This window comes from Hypomesus transpacificus, chromosome 13, assembly GCF_021917145.1.
Source record: "Hypomesus transpacificus isolate Combined female chromosome 13, fHypTra1, whole genome shotgun sequence".
Taxonomy (NCBI): Eukaryota; Metazoa; Chordata; class Actinopteri; order Osmeriformes; family Osmeridae; genus Hypomesus; species Hypomesus transpacificus.
Window position 1 is genome coordinate 12536728 of NC_061072.1, and position 18760 is coordinate 12555487.

An 18760-nucleotide genomic window follows, 5' to 3' on the forward strand; every position below is an offset into this window, starting at 1 on the left:
TGAAGAGAGAGAGAGAGAGAGACTGTGTGTGTGTGGTTTGTGTGCTGTAGACGTTCAGCCCACAGTGATATACAGTCAGGCCAGTGTTGTTGGGAAATCAATGATTATCACCTGTTGGTGTTAGACTGGCCTGTGACCAGGTGTCTAGGATGAATAAATGTGTTTATGTGTGTGTGATGTTTGAATGTTATACTGAAATACTATTTCATTCCAAGTGACAAGTCCATTACAAAACATTTTTTTAATTAAGATCTTGAGAAATGCTTAGAACATATATTTACAGTACAATCGCTTTTAGAAAGAAGAAGAAACTTGGTAACAAAGTAATCATTGACCTATTAAACAAGGGTAATATAAGTGTAATTGGTCAGAGTGATACTGTATTTGAGGTGATTGGTTATTGCTCTGAGGAGATGTACACAAGGGAGCAGGCACATATCACTGGGACTTTATGGGAGGAAACACAATCTGTCAGGTTTTATGGTGAGGGAGGTTATCCATGAGTGGTGCAGGTTTATGGTTCTGTCAACCTTTGATCTAAGTGCGTGTGTATCTGACCCCCCCCCCCCCCCACCACCACCAGCACCACCACCACCTGGCTTTTTCTCTCTCGTTTTCATACCTCTCTGTGTGTGTTTAATTATTTCATCTTCTCCACATCCATATTCTGCTCTCTCTTTGATTCCCTTTTCTCTTTTTTTCTGCCTCATTATGATCACTCTCTCTCTTTCTCTCTCACACACACACACACACACACACACACACACACACACACACACAAACACACTCACATTCGTGGAGATATTACTGCGTTATATATTACTGACCAGAGAATAACCCTCATTCAGCATCTTCACCTGTTCCAGTTTGACAGTGTCAAACTGTCAAACTGGAACAGGTAGTACGATTCTGCCAACACCTGTTCTGGGCGGTTATGCAATTACGCACCTCGATAAACTCTATATGATTTGATGGATTTCGATGTTTGTACTTTTACGAGACAAGTTGTGTGTGTATGAGTGTTTGTCTGGCTGTGAGTCTATGTATGTACGTACGTGTGTCTGTATTGATTTGTACGGACCTTTGAACAATTGTGAAAAGAAGAACCAATTCCCTCACCCCCACCGCCAACCCCCTTTGGTTGTGTATGTTGATGCCAGTTGTTCATTAACGTGACAACACGGAAAAGAAAGGTTAGAACCGCATTTGAAAGGACCAACGCAGGTGTGTATTATTTAGAACCGTCGGCTAACAACAAACATTCAAATCCAGAATATTTTGATGATCAGAAAGTAGTTTTATTTTGCTTTCCTGTTAAATTTGTTTTATATCTAACTTTCTATCTAACTTTAAATTAAATCATGTAGGTCTAGTCGATACAGTTTTCACCATTAAAGGAAGTTTCAAAGAATTTCTTTGAATTCATTAAAATGAATGGACTGCTCAATACCATCATCCCAAATCCCAAGGCCCTGTTTTTGAATAAGGAAGAAACAACAACAACCAACAAAAAATAACTGTCTGGGAACAGAACCAGTCCGTAAGATGGCTTTTGAAAGATGGTGGCTGCTGGCCTGGTTTTTGTTACTGGTAGCGTGTCGCTGCCACGGGCAATACAGCTGTCTTAACAGGACTGTTATGAACGTGGTTCTGTTGGAGGATGACTTCTCCCCTTGGAGCATAAAGTTAGTTGGTCGCGGCGTGGAAAGAGCAATCGCACTGGATTCTGAACTGAACGATAGTGAAGGTACATGAGCACAATAAGAACATGCAATTATATCAACGTTTGAATTTTGTTAGCTCAACAATAGCAATTCAAGTCGCAACTTTGATTATGACTCATTTAGAATCAACATTCTCAAGTTATTTCTGTCCGTTCTTGTTTTTCTACCTATCGTTCTGTCTGTGTATCCATACCTATCTTAACGTTTACCTCTCTCTATCCCTGATGTAGAGCACAATCTTACTTTTACTCAAAATGGATTTGAGACTGACTTGTACTGGCGAAAGGGCTGCAGCAGTAGCACATGCGAAGGGGTGCAGACCCTCAAGAGCCTAACTGTAAGTTCATGTGGACTAATACACACACACACACAAACACACACATACACACACACACATACACACAATTAAGTTGCTCAATCTTTGTTTCAGCTTTCAGGCAAGCTGGGTTGTGTTCTGCTTGGTCCCACCTGTACCTATGCTACTTTCCAGATGGTGGAGTGAGTGTTCCTGTTTGTCATTGTCTCCATCTGAAAGATGAGGTCAAGGATGTGGAATCACATTTCTAATGTGTTTTAAGTGTGTTTGATATATATATAACCCTATATAAAAAATATCCTAAAATGTGCCTTCCTTCTGCGCACCCACATGTGTGTGTGTCAGTCTGGAGATTGGGCTGGATCTCAACATACCCATCCTCTCAGCGGGGAGCTTCGGTCTGTCATGTGACTACAAGGCTAACCTGACGCGTGTGCTCCCGCCCGCACGCAAGGTCTCCAACTTCTTCTTAGAGTTCTGGCACTACAAGGACGATATCAAGCCCAAGTGGACCGAAACATTTCTCTACAAGAAGGAAGATAACACAGAAGACTGCTTCTGGTGAGGGAGTCATGTGGGAGTCGTTGGAAAAACGTTCATAGAGGATTGACTTGTGGTTTGATTCTACATGCAACGTTTCAAAGTTGGATACTGTATGTGTGAAAGTTGAAATCGCTTCAGACTCAGTGATTCTGTAGACTTACAGTGAATGGACACCCATGTGCTTTTTTTCTGCAGGTATATCAATGCACTTGATGCAGACTCTGCCTACTTCTCCTCAAATGTTTCAAGGACAGTTTTACGCAGCATTGACGATGTCCGAAAGCAAATAAACTCCAAATCCAGAAAAAGCAATTGTAAGTTCTGTATTGTGACACCTCAACTGGCCTCATCAACACACACTAGGGCAACTGTCATGTATAATATCACACCTGGATCTGAGCCTCTTTATTGTGAAACAATCATTGCTCAAAACCTCTCTTTTTTTATACTATATGAATTGAGAACAGGGAATTTGTGAGTGGTTACCCACTGACACTAACTCTTATTCTGACCATTGTCAACTCAGTGTTCATATTATGTGGAACGCCAGATGACATTGTGGAACTGAAAACTGGGAGCTCGTGGGCTGACAGTGAAACTCTCTTTCTCCTCATCGATCTGTATAAGTTAGTAGACACCCGGAACACACACACACAACGACAGCCATGCAATAGTACATGAACATAATAGTATATGTCATGCATATTCTAATAACATTTTAATAACGAACCGTGTGTATTTTCAGTGATCACTACTACACAAACAAGCAGTCCATCGAAGCCATGAAGAATGTATTAGTGTTGACCATGCCAAACACCAGGAACTACACCATTGGCACGAGTGACAATTTCACAGTAAGATATTAGCTCTGCAACCCTAACCTGAGGTACTTACCAACCAACTAACAATCCAAACAAACAAGTCAAGTTTCACCAACACCCTACCCTCTCTGTTTCCAGATGAACGACTACGTAGCAGCATACCATGACACCGTGCTGCTAGTTGGTCAGGTGATGAGGAACATCAGGAACACATCAGGATCATCGTATGAACTGCTGAACATGGAGTTTTTCAACATTAACCACTTCAGGGAAGTCTCCTTTGATGGTGTGTGTTTTAGTTCACGCTCATTACTGACACTGATTCTTAATGCTGGATTTAGGATGTTCATGGAACAATATAAATAATTTCAGTACGTCATTTAGGTTGCAATTTTAGGTCTCACTTAAGATAACGTAAAAAATGGGCGAGTGTGTATGTGAAAGCTTGCATTAACATGGTTATTGTATGTGTTTCCAGGTCTCGCGGGTCACTATAAGATTGATGAATATGGAGACAGAGATGTAAATTTCACAGTCATCTACACCACCACAGACAACAAGGTATATTGTACACGGTAGTTGTGCATTAGGACCAAGACTGAGGTACATTCTGTTGAAACTTTTTCAACCTATTAAGAAGCCTAACAGCTTTTGAATAAGTTTACTTAAGATTCCTGTGTTTCTGTCTTTCTCCTGTCCAGTATGAAACTCTGTATATCTTTGACACCACAAACAATGGCACCAGTAGAGAAGAAACAAACCCTTCCTTTATTTGGGCCAACGGCCTACCGGAGGAGTCCCCGCTCCCCTCCCCAGGTAGGTCTTAACACTCAGATACACTGTAGACGTACACTCATCCTGTACCATCTGCTGACCAGCTGCTGTGTGCTATTTATTAGCTTTCATCTGAGTTCAAACTCCAGCCTTATTAACAATAAATCAATCCTCTGATATCTTACCAGGGTAGGCTTTGGAGTTATTGTGTAATATCTGGTCAGTCATTCACAAAGCTGAGGAATGGCTGTTTCCTGTGTACCACTATTTAGATCTCAAGCTGCAAGACATCATCATGATCATTCTGGCGGTCACTGTGGTAGTGGTGGCTTCCATCGCCTTCATCTTCTACAGGTGAGACACAATCAAGCAAAAGTTAGAAGAGATGGTATATTACTTGCCTCAAAACCACAGTGTCTCATAGGGAACTACCTGCATATATGCCTGCTAAAGGGTTGAGAGAGACCTGACTTTGTTACTGGTATTCCAGACAGAATAAGAGAAATCGCAAGATAAGAAAGCGCTGGTCTCACATCCCCTCTGACCTGATTTCTCTACTGGACCAAAATGAACGTAGTCTGGTGTCTCTCAAGGTCAGATCCACAGGTCATCCACCTGTAACACACAAAAACCCTAAAAACCTGGGGCAGACATTGGCATTTATTAAAGAAGTTTGAAGTGGATTGAGCACATACTGTGTACCAAACATCTCACCTATGTGTCATCCACCTAGGATATTCACCTGTAACTGTGCTCCACTGTGTCCATCTGTCCTCTACTGTCCCTCTGTCTCTGTTCCTCAGATTGAAGAAGACCAGAGGAAAGACCTCAAAATCCGCCGCGCTCGCTATGATAAAAAGGTAGCTGCGGCTTTGCTGAACCTTTAAGCGCACATCTTAAGCTTACATCATAATAGCTTTGGCAGCTTGCTGTATCGGAGACTCTTCTCCCTGTTAGCTCAGCTGTAACTCTCCGTCCTCTGCTGTTGCCATGGTTTCAGGTCGTGATTCTGAAGGAACTGAAACACTCCGACGGGAACTTCAATGAGAGCCAGAGGATTGAACTCAACAGTGTAAGAGTGACACTATGGGGTCTCTACGGGGCATTCAGCATCAGCAGCTATTTACATAGCTGAGTTGGAGGAAATAACCCATCCCCTTTATCTGCAGCTTCTGCAAATAGACTACTACAACCTGACCAAGTTCTATGGCACTGTCAAATGTGAAGAAGGGGTGTTTGGGGTGTTTGAGTATGGGGAGAGAGGTTCCCTTAGGGTGAGACACAACACACACTCACACACAAACGCACAAATGAATATGCACACATACACCCATGAACAAACAAGCACACACAAACCTCATAGGACTCCTCTCCTTACCCACAGTATGTCTTGAATGATAAGATCTCCTATCCGGAGCAGACCTTCATGGACTGGGAGTTTAAGATCTCCGTCATGTATGACATCGCCAAGGTAAGCTGATAGTGCTGCCCCTCTCTTGTGTGTGCTGTGTTTAGTCACCTTGATCAGAAAATGCAACAAGTTTAACCAAGGTAATTGAGTGGATGAACGTAAACCATCGAGACAAAGTATATCAATCGTCTTGCTGTCTCTCATCTTCTTTCTCTCTCTGTCTGGTTCTCCCTTCCACCCCAGGGCATGTCCTACCTCCACGCCAGTGATATCCAGGTGCACGGTCGCCTCAAGTCCACTAATTGTGTGGTGGACAACCGCATGGTTGTTAAGATCACAGACTTTGGCTGCAACACCATCCTTTATCCTGGCAGAGGTGAAGCAGATTCACAGGAGTGTTGGATGTTAGGGTTAACCCTAACCCGAAACTTCCCTCATCCATTTCCCACTTCTCCCTTCTATGTCTTCCTCTCCGTGTCTCTCTCATCCAGACCTATGGACAGCCCCAGAGCACCTGAGAAGACAGGGCATTTCTCAGAAGGGAGATGTCTACAGCTTTGCTATCATTGCCCAAGAGATTGTCCTCAGGAAAAGCACCTTCTATACAGAGGCCTGCTCAAATCGTGCAGGTAACACAGGCTTAAAAAAAGCAGAAAAGCAAATTGATTTTGAGAATTGGCACAATCACAAAATAAAGGTTATGTTTATGGTTCTTGGTGTGAACAACAACAGCATAGTAATAACTGTGGTTGTCAATATGGTATTAATAGATGTAACACAAGTTAAACCTTCTTTTAATCTACCAGATATAACCCTTGTTCTGGGTGTAAAAACGGTATCAAACTATGTACTATTTTAATACAAATGAATATCCAAGGACACAGGGACCCCTTTTGGCTGAATTTGGTATCCCGGCTGAAATATCATATTTATCCTCCATAGAGAAACTCGACAGAGTACAGTATTATAGCATTCCATCATGCTTCAGACCTGATCTCAACTTCGAGACCACGGTAGAGAAAGAGCTTGAGGTAAGAAAACTAGCAGAATACATCCTGGTTCACCCGAGACCCAAAACAAGTATGTAGGCTGTGTGTGAAGTACCTTTTCTCCCAGGTGTTCATGCTGATAAAGAACTGCTGGGATGAAGATCCAGAGAAGAGACCAGACTTCAAGAAGATTGAGAGTTCTCTGGGAAAGATCTTTAGGTAACTGTATCAAACATGTTTTCTGTCCTGGGTGGGATTTGAAACATTGGATGGAGGAGAAATGTCTTTGTAGTCTGACAGTGTAATTAAGGCTTGTCAAGAAGAATGTAGTGATATTTCTTTTCTCTTCTTCAACCTACCTACTTTTCTCTCTCCTCCCCTAATCCTTTTCTCACTCCCCCTATCAGTGCTCTTCACAACCAAGCCAATGAGAGCTACATGGACAACCTAATCCGTCGTCTGCAGATGTACTCCAAGAACTTGGAGAACTTGGTGGAGGAAAGAACTTCCCTGTACAAAGCTGAGAGAGACAGGGCGGACCGCCTCAACTTCATGCTGCTCCCAGGGTATGTTCTCTCCAGTGGAGCTCCTGTTTCAGATCCTCAGCAGCTCCACTGTACTCTGGAGGTCTGTGGTTCTATGTTCAATAATCTTGTCAGAGTGGCACTCTAAACAACACCATAGTTTTGTCTGCTCTGTGGTTGCAGTAATAGAAAGAGATAGCTCTAGTTCTAGAACACTGTATACTGCATGTCGTCATAGAACGTTGTCAACTCCCAGAATGCCAGATAACGTTACAAAACACTTCAGTTTGAGATTGTACGAAGCTGTAGAAGACTTGACCTTAGACTGACAATGCTCCACCCCTCTCCCAGGCCAGTGGTGCGCTCCCTGAAAGAGTCAGGGGTGGTGAAGCCTGAGCTGTTTGATGAGGTGACGGTGTACTTCAGTGACATTGTGGGCTTCACCACGCTGTGCTACTACAGCACTCCCATGGAGGTGGTGGACATGCTCAATGACATCTACAAGAGCTTCGACAGTATCCTTGACCACCACGACGTCTACAAGGTAGTGCAACTCCTAGAGGGGCAACGACCTTAGTCCAAGCATAGTTGACCAATTGATTTCACCCCTTACAATAGCTACTGCTGCAGCATCACCACAAAGGCTGCAATCAAGCACGTCCACCGCTCACTCACCCGTAAACAATGGTCATCACTTCCCAGCTGGCATCTTTCTTGTTGTCTGTTTTTCCAATGCCTTGCCACTTGTGGTCCTCTTTATACTCGGCCTCTCGAGTTCTCCTCGCAGTCTTGCAGTATATCGTTTCTCAGCCTACACCACAAAAATATTTTTTTATTTTGCAAGAAAATGTATTTGACCCTTTCCTCCTACTCCTCCTCCAACCCTCAAGGTGGAGACAATAGGCGATGCCTACATGGTAGCATCTGGGTTGCCTCGACGAAACGGTGTCCGGCACGCCGTAGATATCTCGCGCATGGCACTGGACATCGTCGAGTTCATGGGCACCTTCGAGCTCCGACATCTGCCAGGTCTGCCTGTGTGGATTCGCATTGGCATCCACTCAGGTACAGACTGGCACTGACTGGCCTTATCTTAGGAACAGAGTGGCACTGATTGTAATTATCTCACTCTCCTCTCTCTCACCTTGAGCTTGGAGGGCACTTTGACCTTTACTCACTCTGGTTGTGTGTAGGTCCGTGTGCAGCCGGAGTGGTGGGGATAAAGATGCCCAGATACTGCCTGTTTGGAGACACTGTTAACACAGCCTCTCGTATGGAGTCTACAGGCCACCGTACGTAAACAACAACCAATCAACCAGTAAAACAATTATTTAATCAACAATTTAGTGTCTTCAAAAACTCTAGGTAACACTATCTACAGCAACCAGGGGCGGAGCCAGACCTAGTAAACATACGGGGCTCTCCCTATCCTCTCCTTACAACCTCCTCCCTCACCCTCATCCTTCCCCACAGCCCTGAGGATCCATGTCAGTCAGCCAACCATCAACATCCTGAGGAGGACAAACTGCAAGTTTGAGTATGAGGCCAGAGGAGAGACCTACCTGAAGGTACCTAACAGGCAACATTGCAACTGCACGCACAAGCTGCGTCTCAGCCCACTGTTTTTATGCTATGCTAACATAGATGCATTTGTGTGTGTTACAGGGTAAAGGCATTGAGATGACCTACTGGTTGACAGGTGAAACAGGAAAAGACTACAACCTCCCCACACCTCCTACAGCGTGAGTCAGCCAACCCTCCAGCCTAAAATGTCCTTTTCATATAATTATTAGCTCATATTAGTTGAACATTGCTATACACATTTTTACTTTTCACATGAGCTACAACTTTACAAAGTTCAACATTAACTTTGCAAATCATTATCAACTGTGTAATTATTTATTCATACCTCTTCTTCACCTCAACCCTATCAACTATCTTCTTCTCTATCCTCTCAGAGAGAACTTCCAGCGTCTGCAGCAAGACCTGGCCCAGATGATCCAGGAATGTCTGGATAAGCGCTCTCTGGGGTCGGAGGTCATGATGAAGAGGAAGACCCTCTCCATGAGGCAGAAGAAGATGGAGAAGGAGAGTGAGCAGGTGGAGGACGAGGACCAGCCAGAACCTGAGTACCTCCACCTGGCCACGGTCAACCACTGCACCACTTTTCTGTAGTGATGTCACTCATCCATAGTCAAACGAATGAACACTGAAATGGAAATGTTGCACAGCCAATAAGAGTCGTCCGAAAGATTATTTGAAATTAAAGACACCATTTAGCGATCACTGGTTTTAAAAAGAAAGGACATTCAAAACTTTATTTCTGTGATTATCATATCTTTGATTTTCATTTACAATTATAACATCATAGGTTCTTTACATAAAGTAGAAATCATGTCAATGTTCGTATGAAGTTGACAACATTGTTTCTGTGAGCTGTAAAAGTATAGCTGAGGCAATACAATTCTAGTGTCAAACATCTGAGGAGTCCTGTCATGTAGCGTCAATAACACACTGTGTCATGTTATGACATGTCTGTAATGTCCATGGGAGTGGATTTAGGCCACTTCTGAAGGTTTTAAGAGGGAAGCTCTTACATAATACCAGTATAGGCATGTTTTGGAAAAATAATTGGGAGCTTTCAAGAAAAGACTTACTGACATACGTCAGTATCAACTTTGACATTGATGCAAACTTACAATATAGTACTTATACAACTGTTATTTGCCAACTGCATGAACTGTGTAAAAACAGCTCTGTGCTGCAAAAACTAAGCTCTGCTCAATGTAATGGCAGCAGATGTTACGACTACTAGTTAGAACTACTTTAGGTCCTTTATGTACACTGAAACAACATGTATGAAAACATTTCTTAAAGTTGCTTGTGCTAATGAAGATTTATAAAAAGTAAAGTAGACAAACATGCGTTCAAATTTCAATCAATTGTGAACTATGACCTATGGTTTTCGGTTTTCAATGGTACAGCAGATGCAGGTTTGTTACAAACCTTCCTATTCAATAGGGGAACACAATTTTATGTAAGACGGCCTATTAAACATGAGGTCTATAACAGAAATACATTCTATTTCCACTCAAAAATAAACATACAATATTTTTCTGTGCGGCCAAGTAGTCTTAATAAATATTCACATGTACAAAAATTGAATACAATCCAAAGACATTAAGGTATATACACAGTATTAATATAAAGAAAAGCAAAATAACAAAACCTCTGTGAGCTGCAACAAGTACGTATTCAGCAACATTAACAATGTCTGATAAACTGATAGATGTAGTTAAAATAAACATTTCTTGTGACACATGATAAACCCAACATAAATGTCATAATGAAAAAGTGCCTAACATATCTGGATGCAGAGTAATAGTGTGTTCTGAATGACTGTTGCAGTATGTACAGAATGTATCAGTAATACAGTCCCAGCCGATGCTGTGACGGCACACACGTACACCATAACCTCTATGAAATGTCAATCACATGTTTCGATCACTTTCAAAGAAACATCATAAGCCTATGGCATTGTTTTTTTTGCTTGAAATCAAGGCACACATATCCATATCACACGAATCAGAAAACTAAAAATTTTAAGGAACATGTCATTTGAAATTGACACGCAGTTAATGGGATGGTATTGCTGGCATGGTTATAACCAACTACTTTACTGGAACATTGTAATTATTGCCTGACACACTACCCACTGATGTCATGGCAGAAGACTATTATTGAATCGTGATGAAAGACTAAGTAACAGCTTTCTGAATTTCAGATTGTCTATAGTAATGGTTGCCTGGTGACACCAATCAGAATGACAGCTGTCGACTGTTGATCTGTGCCATAGAGTCAAATGCTGGTAACACACACTCACACAATCACACACCAACACAGCTGCCAGAGTGACATGACTGGTCGGTAGGGGGCATTAAGTGCTAAAAGCTCATATTGAGTCTCATCATACTTGACAGGATTACTGGATTAAATATTTAGCCAATCCGAACCAATCCCATTCGAGAAACAGGACTAAAAGTACAAGTCTATTAGCAGGCTTTCAATACAACTTCTACAAAGGAGACAAAGGGGGATTTTTTTGTTGCAACAATACTAGTTCAATGACTACTTAAGCTATGAACCATTCAGAAATACATAAACCAATGTAAACCAACAGGAAATCAACCCCTTATGCAGTAACTCTTCAATGTAAATGTCTCTGGATTGAACTGATCAGTCTTTCACGACAACACAATAACTCTACAGCTTTGGTTGCATGATCTAGAGCAAACTCTGTGGTCCTGTTCATCAGCTAACCTTGAGCAGATGCACCCAGCAAGAGAAGGGGCTGAGTCGGGCCCGGCATGACAGCAGGACCGGTGCATCTCTGCCCCGGGGCCGTGGAGCCACGCTGGAGCCGGCCAGGGTGACAGCTAGGGTGAGAGGACTGCTGAGCACGCACACGCCTCAGGGGGGAGGGGGGGCTGTCGTGATACAACATGTGTGTGAGGACAAAACTGCATGTGTGTGTGTGTGTGGTGAGAGTGAGACAGAACATTTGAGAGAGACTAAGTGGTGTGAACAAGGAGGGGATTCAGGGTGAGTGTGATCCTTTTCTGCACACACACAGAGGTCTACAGAAGTTGAGCATGTGAGAAGGATGAATATTTGCCGTCAGAGTGTCTGAGACCCACACAAATACCTCTACTAAGAAACTGATTACAGTAACTTGTTGATTTATTTGACTTAACCTCTGATCTTTGGTCAAAATTGTACTTTTACTAAGATTTACTACCAGACTTGGCTTCAATGGTTTAAAAAAACTACAATATAGTCTTAACCAACATCTCAAGTGAGGACTAGGAGTCTCTAAGGAGCAGCTGCTGGCAAGAGAATGATGCAAGGAGTGTCTGTCTTTAGATCATCTTTGATACAGTGAATAATTTGATAGATAAGGACCCGTTAACAGATGAAAAAGAAATCCAAACAGGACACCACTCTGGGCTCTACATCCGGGAGCCATGGATCTGGAAAAGCTGTAGAACAAACAGGAGACAAGGGGGAGAGAGATGTTAGAAGATGTTGCTGAATACCATCACTGAACTGAGTCTGACCTGATTTGGTGTTGATGGAGAGGATGACTATGGTGACAGTATGGCAGGACATGGTGTGACTTCTATGATATTAGTAGATCAATAGAAAAAAATTAAATACCAGTGTCTCAAATAAAACTGCCACCCCACCTTCTGCAATTGAACATATGTATGAGCATATGGCATAACGTATGTGTGGTAATGGGAACATTGAAAGAGACACGCTCTACTCCTATTGCAAGAAAAGGTAAGGGTTGATCCATGTCATTGCATTGATGAGGAGAGGGTAGGCTGTTATTTATCCAGCTGTGTGTCACCTCATCACTGGAGCAGCCAGCAGGCTGACTGTGACCACTATAGGTCACAGAAATGTTAACGGTGATGAGGATCCACAGGGTTCTATAGTGTAAGGTTACATTGTTTTGCTATGTAGGTAGTATTGCTGTTAAGACTACCCAAGCACTGGATGACTCACAGCTGTGAAACCTATGACATCTTCAAAAATCTAATTCAGAATAAGGTTGTAAGGGCTAAAATATGGTCATGTTTTTTTTAATGACTACAAAGAAAGGTTTTTACAATGCAACGTTCTGATCTAACCCTGAATACCTTTGAGAGACACACACGCACACACTGCTACTTCTACAACTCACTACCATGGTTTCTCACCCATTCACAATGACACAATGAGACCCTCAATCTCTAATCCACTCATTTGGGGTAGTATCTCTCTCTCCCTCCTCCTCCTCCTCCTCCTTCGCTCCTTCCTCCTCCTGAACCTCCGAAGCCTTAACGCCAGGGACGGACGGAGACAAAAAAAAATACGACAAACAAGACAGAACAAAAATGCCAAAATGAACAGATTGATGGTTATCCATGACAGGCAGAAAGAGACAGAGAGAGAGACAGAGAGAGGGAGAGAGGAAGAGGGAGACAGACAGAGGGAGATAGAGAGTGTCTGTGAATTACGGGTGAGGGTGCTTGTGAATGACATTTGAGAGTAATGTCTGACATTTGGAGGAAAGTGGCAGGGACTAAGATCAAAAGATCCATATCTATTTCATAAAAAGTAAAGGCCACACTGTGTGTGTGTGTGTCTGTGTGTGTTCAGTCTCACCTTGGTCTTATGGCTCTGCTCAGTGCCCAGCACTGATCCCGGTGTGTGCAGCTCCTTGGAAACGACACACAGAAACTCAGCCTGGTCCTCTGTCCCATAACTGTACGAAGAACCAATGTTTACCATCTACGGACAAAGATGGACAGAGAGAGGGAGACAGAGAGGGAGAGGGAAAGAAAGAGAGAGAAAGAGAGAGAAAACATGAGTCACAGCAATGTGATGTGCGGGCTAATGCAAGGTGGAAGGACAGTGAAGGGGAGGGGACTATCACTTCAAATGTTTCTATAAAACCTTCTGAAAAGCTCTCCTTTGAAGAAATACAACAGTTGAACAGGTGATGAAGTTTCCCTGTACTGTTCCTTTGAGCTGTGTTTTGATTTGTTACGTGTCTGAGAACTGCTAAAGAAGCTCTTCAACGATGACATTGTACATACACAGGTCAATTCTAATATCCATCTAATTATCACCTCAGTTTCATGATTAAAATCCATCTCTATAAGTCTGGGCCAGTAGGGTTCTAGAGTCTAGCAGGGCCAGAAGGGGGCATAGGGTGTGGGGCCTAAGGGAAAGCCTTTTCCTGGTGCTGGCATTGCTTCTGGGGTCTGGTTCTACAGCTTAGAAAGGTTTGACAGAGCGGGTGGGTGAGGGGTGAGGAGTCAGGGGTAAGGGAGGAGGGAAGAGGAGTCAGGGGTAAGGGAGGAGGAGTCAGCAGCAGCGTGAGTCCAACCCACAGTCCAGAGCAGTCCGGTGCGGGGCTTTCTGCAGGCGCGCACGCTGACCTGCTCAAACTTCCAGCCGTCCGACATGGTGGACACCATCTGGGTCAGCTCTTCCTCCTGACACTGCAGAACCCGGTACACATGCTTAGGAGGAACCTGCTGAGAGGAGAGAGAGAGACAAAGAGAGACAAAGAGAGAGGGGGTAAGAATAATGGGTGAGAAAGGAGAAAAAGGGAGATAAGAGAGAAAGGGAGATGAATATAAACAGCAAGAAAAAAAGAAAGCATGTAAAGGGTTTGGAGTTGAGAAGATAAGGGATGATGGAGAGAAAAGCAAGAAGAGAGGAGTGAGGGAGAAATGTCATCATTGAGCAAGAGGAACGTCAAAGACAGGATCGTGATAAGGGTCGGAAGCGAGTGAGAGACAGTTGACATGAGAAGGTAGGAGAGAACATACCGTACCATGAGGACAGACTAAAAGAAATGGTGGAAAGAGGAATGAGGGATGTATATCAGGACAGAGGTGAGAGAGTGACTGAGAAGAACATTTGAGAATATATGGGAAGGAGGTGCATGTAAGTGTGCATAGCCGGGGGCCATAAATAGAGTAGATACAGTCCAGGACAGAATACACAAGAGGAAGGGGGGAGAGAGTGGAGATAGTGAGAGAGTGGGTAGAAGATAGAAAAATATTACATACGAAAGAGATAGAAGGAGAGAGAAAAAGGGAGGATGCTTGGCTCACATGACTGACTTTGTACCAGTCTGAAGCTACCAGCTTGGAGCTGTTTCGCCAAACAAGGTTACTCAGAATACTGACACAGAAAGGGTTGTGTCCTTCTACCTGTGTGGCCTTGCAGTCTCGCTCCAGAATCCTCTCCTTGATCAGCTTGATCAGGGGAGTGATGTTGTAGAACTCTGCCTCTTCCAACACTCCTGGGAACACAAAACATGTTATACAACTGACAAGACACTCTTTAGAAAAGCCATTGGAAGAATGCCAGGAAAAATGTGTATTTGTTGAGGAATATTATCTGGAACATACTATAAATACAATTGCTTGAACAAACGAACATGTCTAGCTCTTTGTATATGTACCTATGGTTACCACGTGAACTCTGATGCAGATATATACAGACCTTCCTCTGCCAGCTCCTTGTTGTACACAAGCTTCCCATGCCGCAAGTAGTTCAGGATTGGTCCAAAGTAGGTGGGGTCCCTGTCAATCACATAGGCCCCAGTCTCATCCTAGAACCGAATGTCAGAAGCAGGAATAGGGTTCTATTCATATTAGTGTACCAAACTGTAGCAAAACCACAATGCTAATCAGTGCTATTCTATTCTATCTCGGTTCTATTCTGTTAGGTAGTTATGTGATTTTCTTTCTCACCGCTCATAGACTGTAGAAGCCTCCTGCAGTGCAGAGAATCCATTTCGAAAAGAACAAGAAACCAGACCTGACCACAACAGCAGATACAAATGACGCTTTGCAAGATAGAGAGAGAAGGAGAGGAAGGCGGCGAGGGAGTCAAAGAGAGAATGAGAATGATAGTGGTTGTGGAAGTACATTGGGGGTGAAGAGTGAGGGGGATAATCATAGCGGATGGCGAGTGACAACAGTGGTCGCATCTGTAGAGCGTGTATCATCACAGCACGGCCCAGTGGCTCTTGTCCTGCCTCAGAGTGCAGCCCAAGGACAGACACATGGGGGGTAGGGGAGGTGAAACGACATAGAAAAAGACTAGAGAGAGATGGCAAAGGATTGTGGGGGAGGAGGAATTGCGAGAAGATAAAAAAATCCCAAAGAAAGAGAGCCTGTAACATTTTCATGTAAGGCCTGTCTCTTTTGTGACTGTGTGCTGAAAGCCATACTATCCTAACCTTTCTAGCCAGCACTCTCCAGAGTGCACAGCAGAGTTGAGCAAGCCTCTACTCTATGAATACTTATTACCCCACCAGCCTCAGGCTAGAGCACTCCATCTCACAATGAAGAAGGGCAGATAGAAGAGGGGCAAAGGAGGGGGTGAGGGTGAACAGAAGGGAGAGAGAGAGATACTCTCCAAAAGAGTAGAGCGGAGACGTATTAGTTCAAAAGACAAGACAGTAACGGGAGAGAGAGAGAGACAGAGAGAAAGAGAGAGAGAGAGCTGTAATTAATAAAACTCATAAGAAAGATAGAGAGCAAAGAATTGAGACAGACAGGGAGATAGAGATAGGGAAAAAAAGAAAGATGGTGGTGGTGGGGTGGGGTGCAGCAGAGGATTAATTAGTGACTGAGCAGGAAGAGGAGAGAGGGATGCTGGGAGAATGGTGGGAGAGGTGGCTACAGCCATGAGTCTTGTAAATAGCTTTCAGAATACATTGTATGCTCGCACACTCACACATATAGTTAATCCTTTGCGCGTATGTACATTGTACACACCCAAATAGCTCATTTACTCAAACAACCACAAATCTTTGTTCTGCACAAGGAAGTGTGTGTGTGTGTGTGTGTGCACATGCACATGACTTTGTTCTATTCCCTAGAGACTGGGTGAATCTCACAGGGCCAGAGTAGTCAGGCTTTGTTTACCCCAACAGTGGGGTGACAACACTGAAACAGGAGCACGGGAGTACAGAGCTCAGTTTTCAGATGCTAGCACTGCACTAGCCTAAATCGTCAATAAAGGTTACAGGTCAGGAAACAAACCCAGTTGTAGATCTACTACGTTAAAGAGTTAGTCAGTCAGGACTGTTTCTGAGCCCCCCATATGGCAGCAGTGAGTCATCATCACTTAGCATGTCAGTGTCATCTGTGAGTAGGAGGGTTCTCAGCTATGACACGATGCCTTCCCAACATCCTCCCTACTTCAAACACTTCCCCTTCGACTCTACTCAGCTGGAAACACATAAATAAAAGATAACCTTTAAATAAACAGATGCTAATTATTCAAATATCAGTACTGCATTTGAGTTGAAGGACAGACAGTCAAATAGACCGCAGACCGAATAACAGACCAATATCCAACAATGTAAACTCTTTTAGACAAATTAAAGCCCTTGACATGATTTGTCCTCTCATTCCAGCTTAGTACCTATCCTGCATTTTGGACATATCACAGCACAGATGAGTTATGAAGAGCAGGTTTGGGCTTGTGTTGGAATGTGTGTGAGTGTGCATGAGATGTACATGTGTGAGTGTGTGTTACACTGTTGAAGGACTGACAGTTTGAAACTGACACTAAGCAGATGGGGCAAAAGCGAAATTTAGAAAAGGAGGATGAGAGCAAGGAAGGTGATAGGAGGAGAGAGAGAGTAAGTAGGAAAGAGATGCCTGATGAGTAACAGAGATGGGGTAAGGAGGATGAAGAGCAGGTCGGGGGGGAGGGTACTACGACACAGGGAGAATAACACAGAGGGAAGAGGCAGATGGACTATAATCTTATTATAAATAGTGTTACACCATCAGGCGGTGTGTTCAAAACCATCTCAAGACTCCCAATTACAAAAGGACTCCAGTGGCTACAGTATAAGAAGATAAGACTGTGGCCTAGGTCAAACTAAGAGCTTTCCTTATTGATTCTGCCTTCTTAAGTAACTTTGTCAGAAGCCCGTCTTTCAAAAGAATTGTGTGCCACTAAAACCCTAATAACAAATCTATGGGTCAAAGTTAGAGGCTTTTAACTAACATTCTTCGTGACAAGATTACAGTAAAGTGAATGAGAGATAGAGAAGATCCATTTGTGTATTTGTGCATGTGAGGAGAATGAATAGATAAATCTAGAGGAGAGAGAGACATACAGATGAGTAGAGAGATTCGGGGAAAGACAGTGTGCATATGGGTTTTGACTCCAGGCAGCTGAAAGCCAGTGTTTAGTGTTTGTTTCACTAATGAAGGTCAGATAGAAACATGTGCCATGGTAGACCTCCCCACTGTGACTGCTGGCGCGGGATAACACGTCACTTAGTTTACAGTTGCTGTGGGCAATAGACTAGTCTTCTATCTCTCTCTCTCACACACCAAGGGATGCACAAACACACATCAACAAACATCCTGCAATAAACTCACGGAATAAAATCTGATACAGTGAATAGTTGTAATTGAGCAATGAGCTGCTGAGCCTATAGAAGACACCTAAAAGATGAGGTTATCTGTTCACCGTATTCAACCAGCACACACAGACCTCTGCACAAGTCTGCATTAGCGGCAGCTCTTACTCATCTGACTGGGTACCAGTCATTCCATAAAGTGGTGATGAGAGTTCGATCAAGCCGTAACTAGCTCACGGTAGCAAGTATCTACATTGATGTCTTACCGTGTCTGAATGCAAATCCTGCTGCTGGCAAAGACGATAGAGGAATGAAGTTTGTTCTTTAAGAAGGGTTTGCCGTGTTGTGAGGAACACGGTGCCTCCGACGTTCAACCGGACCCATTTTCCGTTGTTTCCTCCAGTAGGATTGATTCCAGAGCCGTTTCCGATGCTCTGCGTTTCCGAACGGCTCGATTCGGTTGTGCTGGCGGTGACCGTGGTCGTGTTCTCACTTCCATCGGTATCTTTATTGTTGTTATTATTGTTGTTATTATTATTATTGTTGTTACCACGAAGAGTCGGTAGCACCCCGACTTCGGATGCTGCCTGTGGCACCAATTTCTGTGTATCCTCCGTTGCCATTGGGAAACAGCAATGGATACGAGTACGACGAAAAGCAAATAGCCTCTATTGCCTTGTCTTCTTCCCGTTGCTCAA

At 43.5% G+C, this 18760-nt stretch overlaps 2 protein-coding genes and 1 long non-coding RNA gene across 6 annotated transcripts; 1 reads left to right on the forward strand and 2 right to left on the reverse strand.

The window, feature by feature from the left end:
• Window positions 1-1181: 1181 nt before the first annotated feature.
• Window positions 1182-10311, forward strand: gucy2cb (guanylate cyclase 2Cb). Its single transcript, XM_047032285.1, has 28 exons — window positions 1182-1224; window positions 1368-1747; window positions 1955-2061; window positions 2155-2222; window positions 2386-2601; window positions 2779-2897; window positions 3110-3209; window positions 3329-3437; window positions 3543-3690; window positions 3883-3965; window positions 4106-4220; window positions 4451-4532; window positions 4669-4771; window positions 4982-5038; window positions 5179-5250; window positions 5348-5452; window positions 5563-5649; window positions 5833-5965; window positions 6081-6218; window positions 6532-6620; window positions 6706-6797; window positions 6986-7144; window positions 7454-7646; window positions 7993-8167; window positions 8296-8394; window positions 8576-8670; window positions 8768-8844; window positions 9061-10311. Exons 2-28 carry the CDS (start codon window positions 1546-1548, stop codon window positions 9275-9277), a joined length of 3240 nt encoding a protein of 1079 aa, XP_046888241.1. The 5' UTR covers window positions 1182-1224; window positions 1368-1545; the 3' UTR covers window positions 9278-10311.
• LOC124475565 lies at window positions 4443-5005 on the reverse strand. The gene is made up of 3 exons (XR_006956945.1): window positions 4921-5005; window positions 4724-4793; window positions 4443-4526 (listed from the first exon to the last, which is right to left on the reverse strand). It is a non-coding gene; the product is annotated as an uncharacterized LOC124475565 (long non-coding RNA).
• On the reverse strand, window positions 9390-18760 carry kctd17 (potassium channel tetramerization domain containing 17). 4 transcript variants are annotated; one of them, XM_047032290.1, is made up of 7 exons: window positions 18329-18760; window positions 15173-15281; window positions 14878-14969; window positions 14095-14190; window positions 13316-13441; window positions 12868-12986; window positions 9390-12141 (listed from the first exon to the last, which is right to left on the reverse strand). In XM_047032290.1, the coding sequence occupies exons 1-6, from the start codon at window positions 18683-18685 to the stop codon at window positions 12894-12896; spliced, it is 873 nt and encodes a 290-aa protein (XP_046888246.1). In that variant the 5' UTR covers window positions 18686-18760; the 3' UTR covers window positions 9390-12141; window positions 12868-12893. The 4 variants fall into 4 exon arrangements, with proteins under 4 accessions (XP_046888246.1, XP_046888244.1, XP_046888245.1 ...); XM_047032288.1 differs by having other exon boundaries at window positions 14047-14190; XM_047032289.1 differs by having other exon boundaries at window positions 14095-14193.

What these genes read in the sequence shown, in the direction of transcription:
- gucy2cb (XM_047032285.1), top strand. Translation starts at nt 1,546, where the DNA reads ATGGCTTTTGAAAGATGGTGGCTGCTGGCCTGGTTTTTGTTACTGGTA. An exon ending in TGAACTGAACGATAGTGAAG is followed by an intron (nt 1,748 to 1,954) that starts GTACATGAGCAC and finishes TCCCTGATGTAG; the next exon opens with AGCACAATCTTACTTTTACT. An exon ending in CATCCTTTATCCTGGCAGAG is followed by an intron (nt 5,966 to 6,080) that starts GTGAAGCAGATT and finishes TCTCTCATCCAG; the next exon opens with ACCTATGGACAGCCCCAGAG.
- kctd17 (XM_047032287.1), bottom strand. Translation starts at nt 18,685, where the DNA reads ATGGCAACGGAGGATACACAGAAATTGGTGCCACAGGCAGCATCCGAA. An exon ending in AGGATTTGCATTCAGACACG is followed by an intron (nt 15,282 to 18,328) that starts GTAAGACATCAA and finishes ATTCGGTTCTAG; the next exon opens with GATGAGACTGGGGCCTATGT. An exon ending in GAGACTGCAAGGCCACACAG is followed by an intron (nt 14,194 to 14,877) that starts GTAGAAGGACAC and finishes CTCTCCTCTCAG; the next exon opens with CAGGTTCCTCCTAAGCATGT.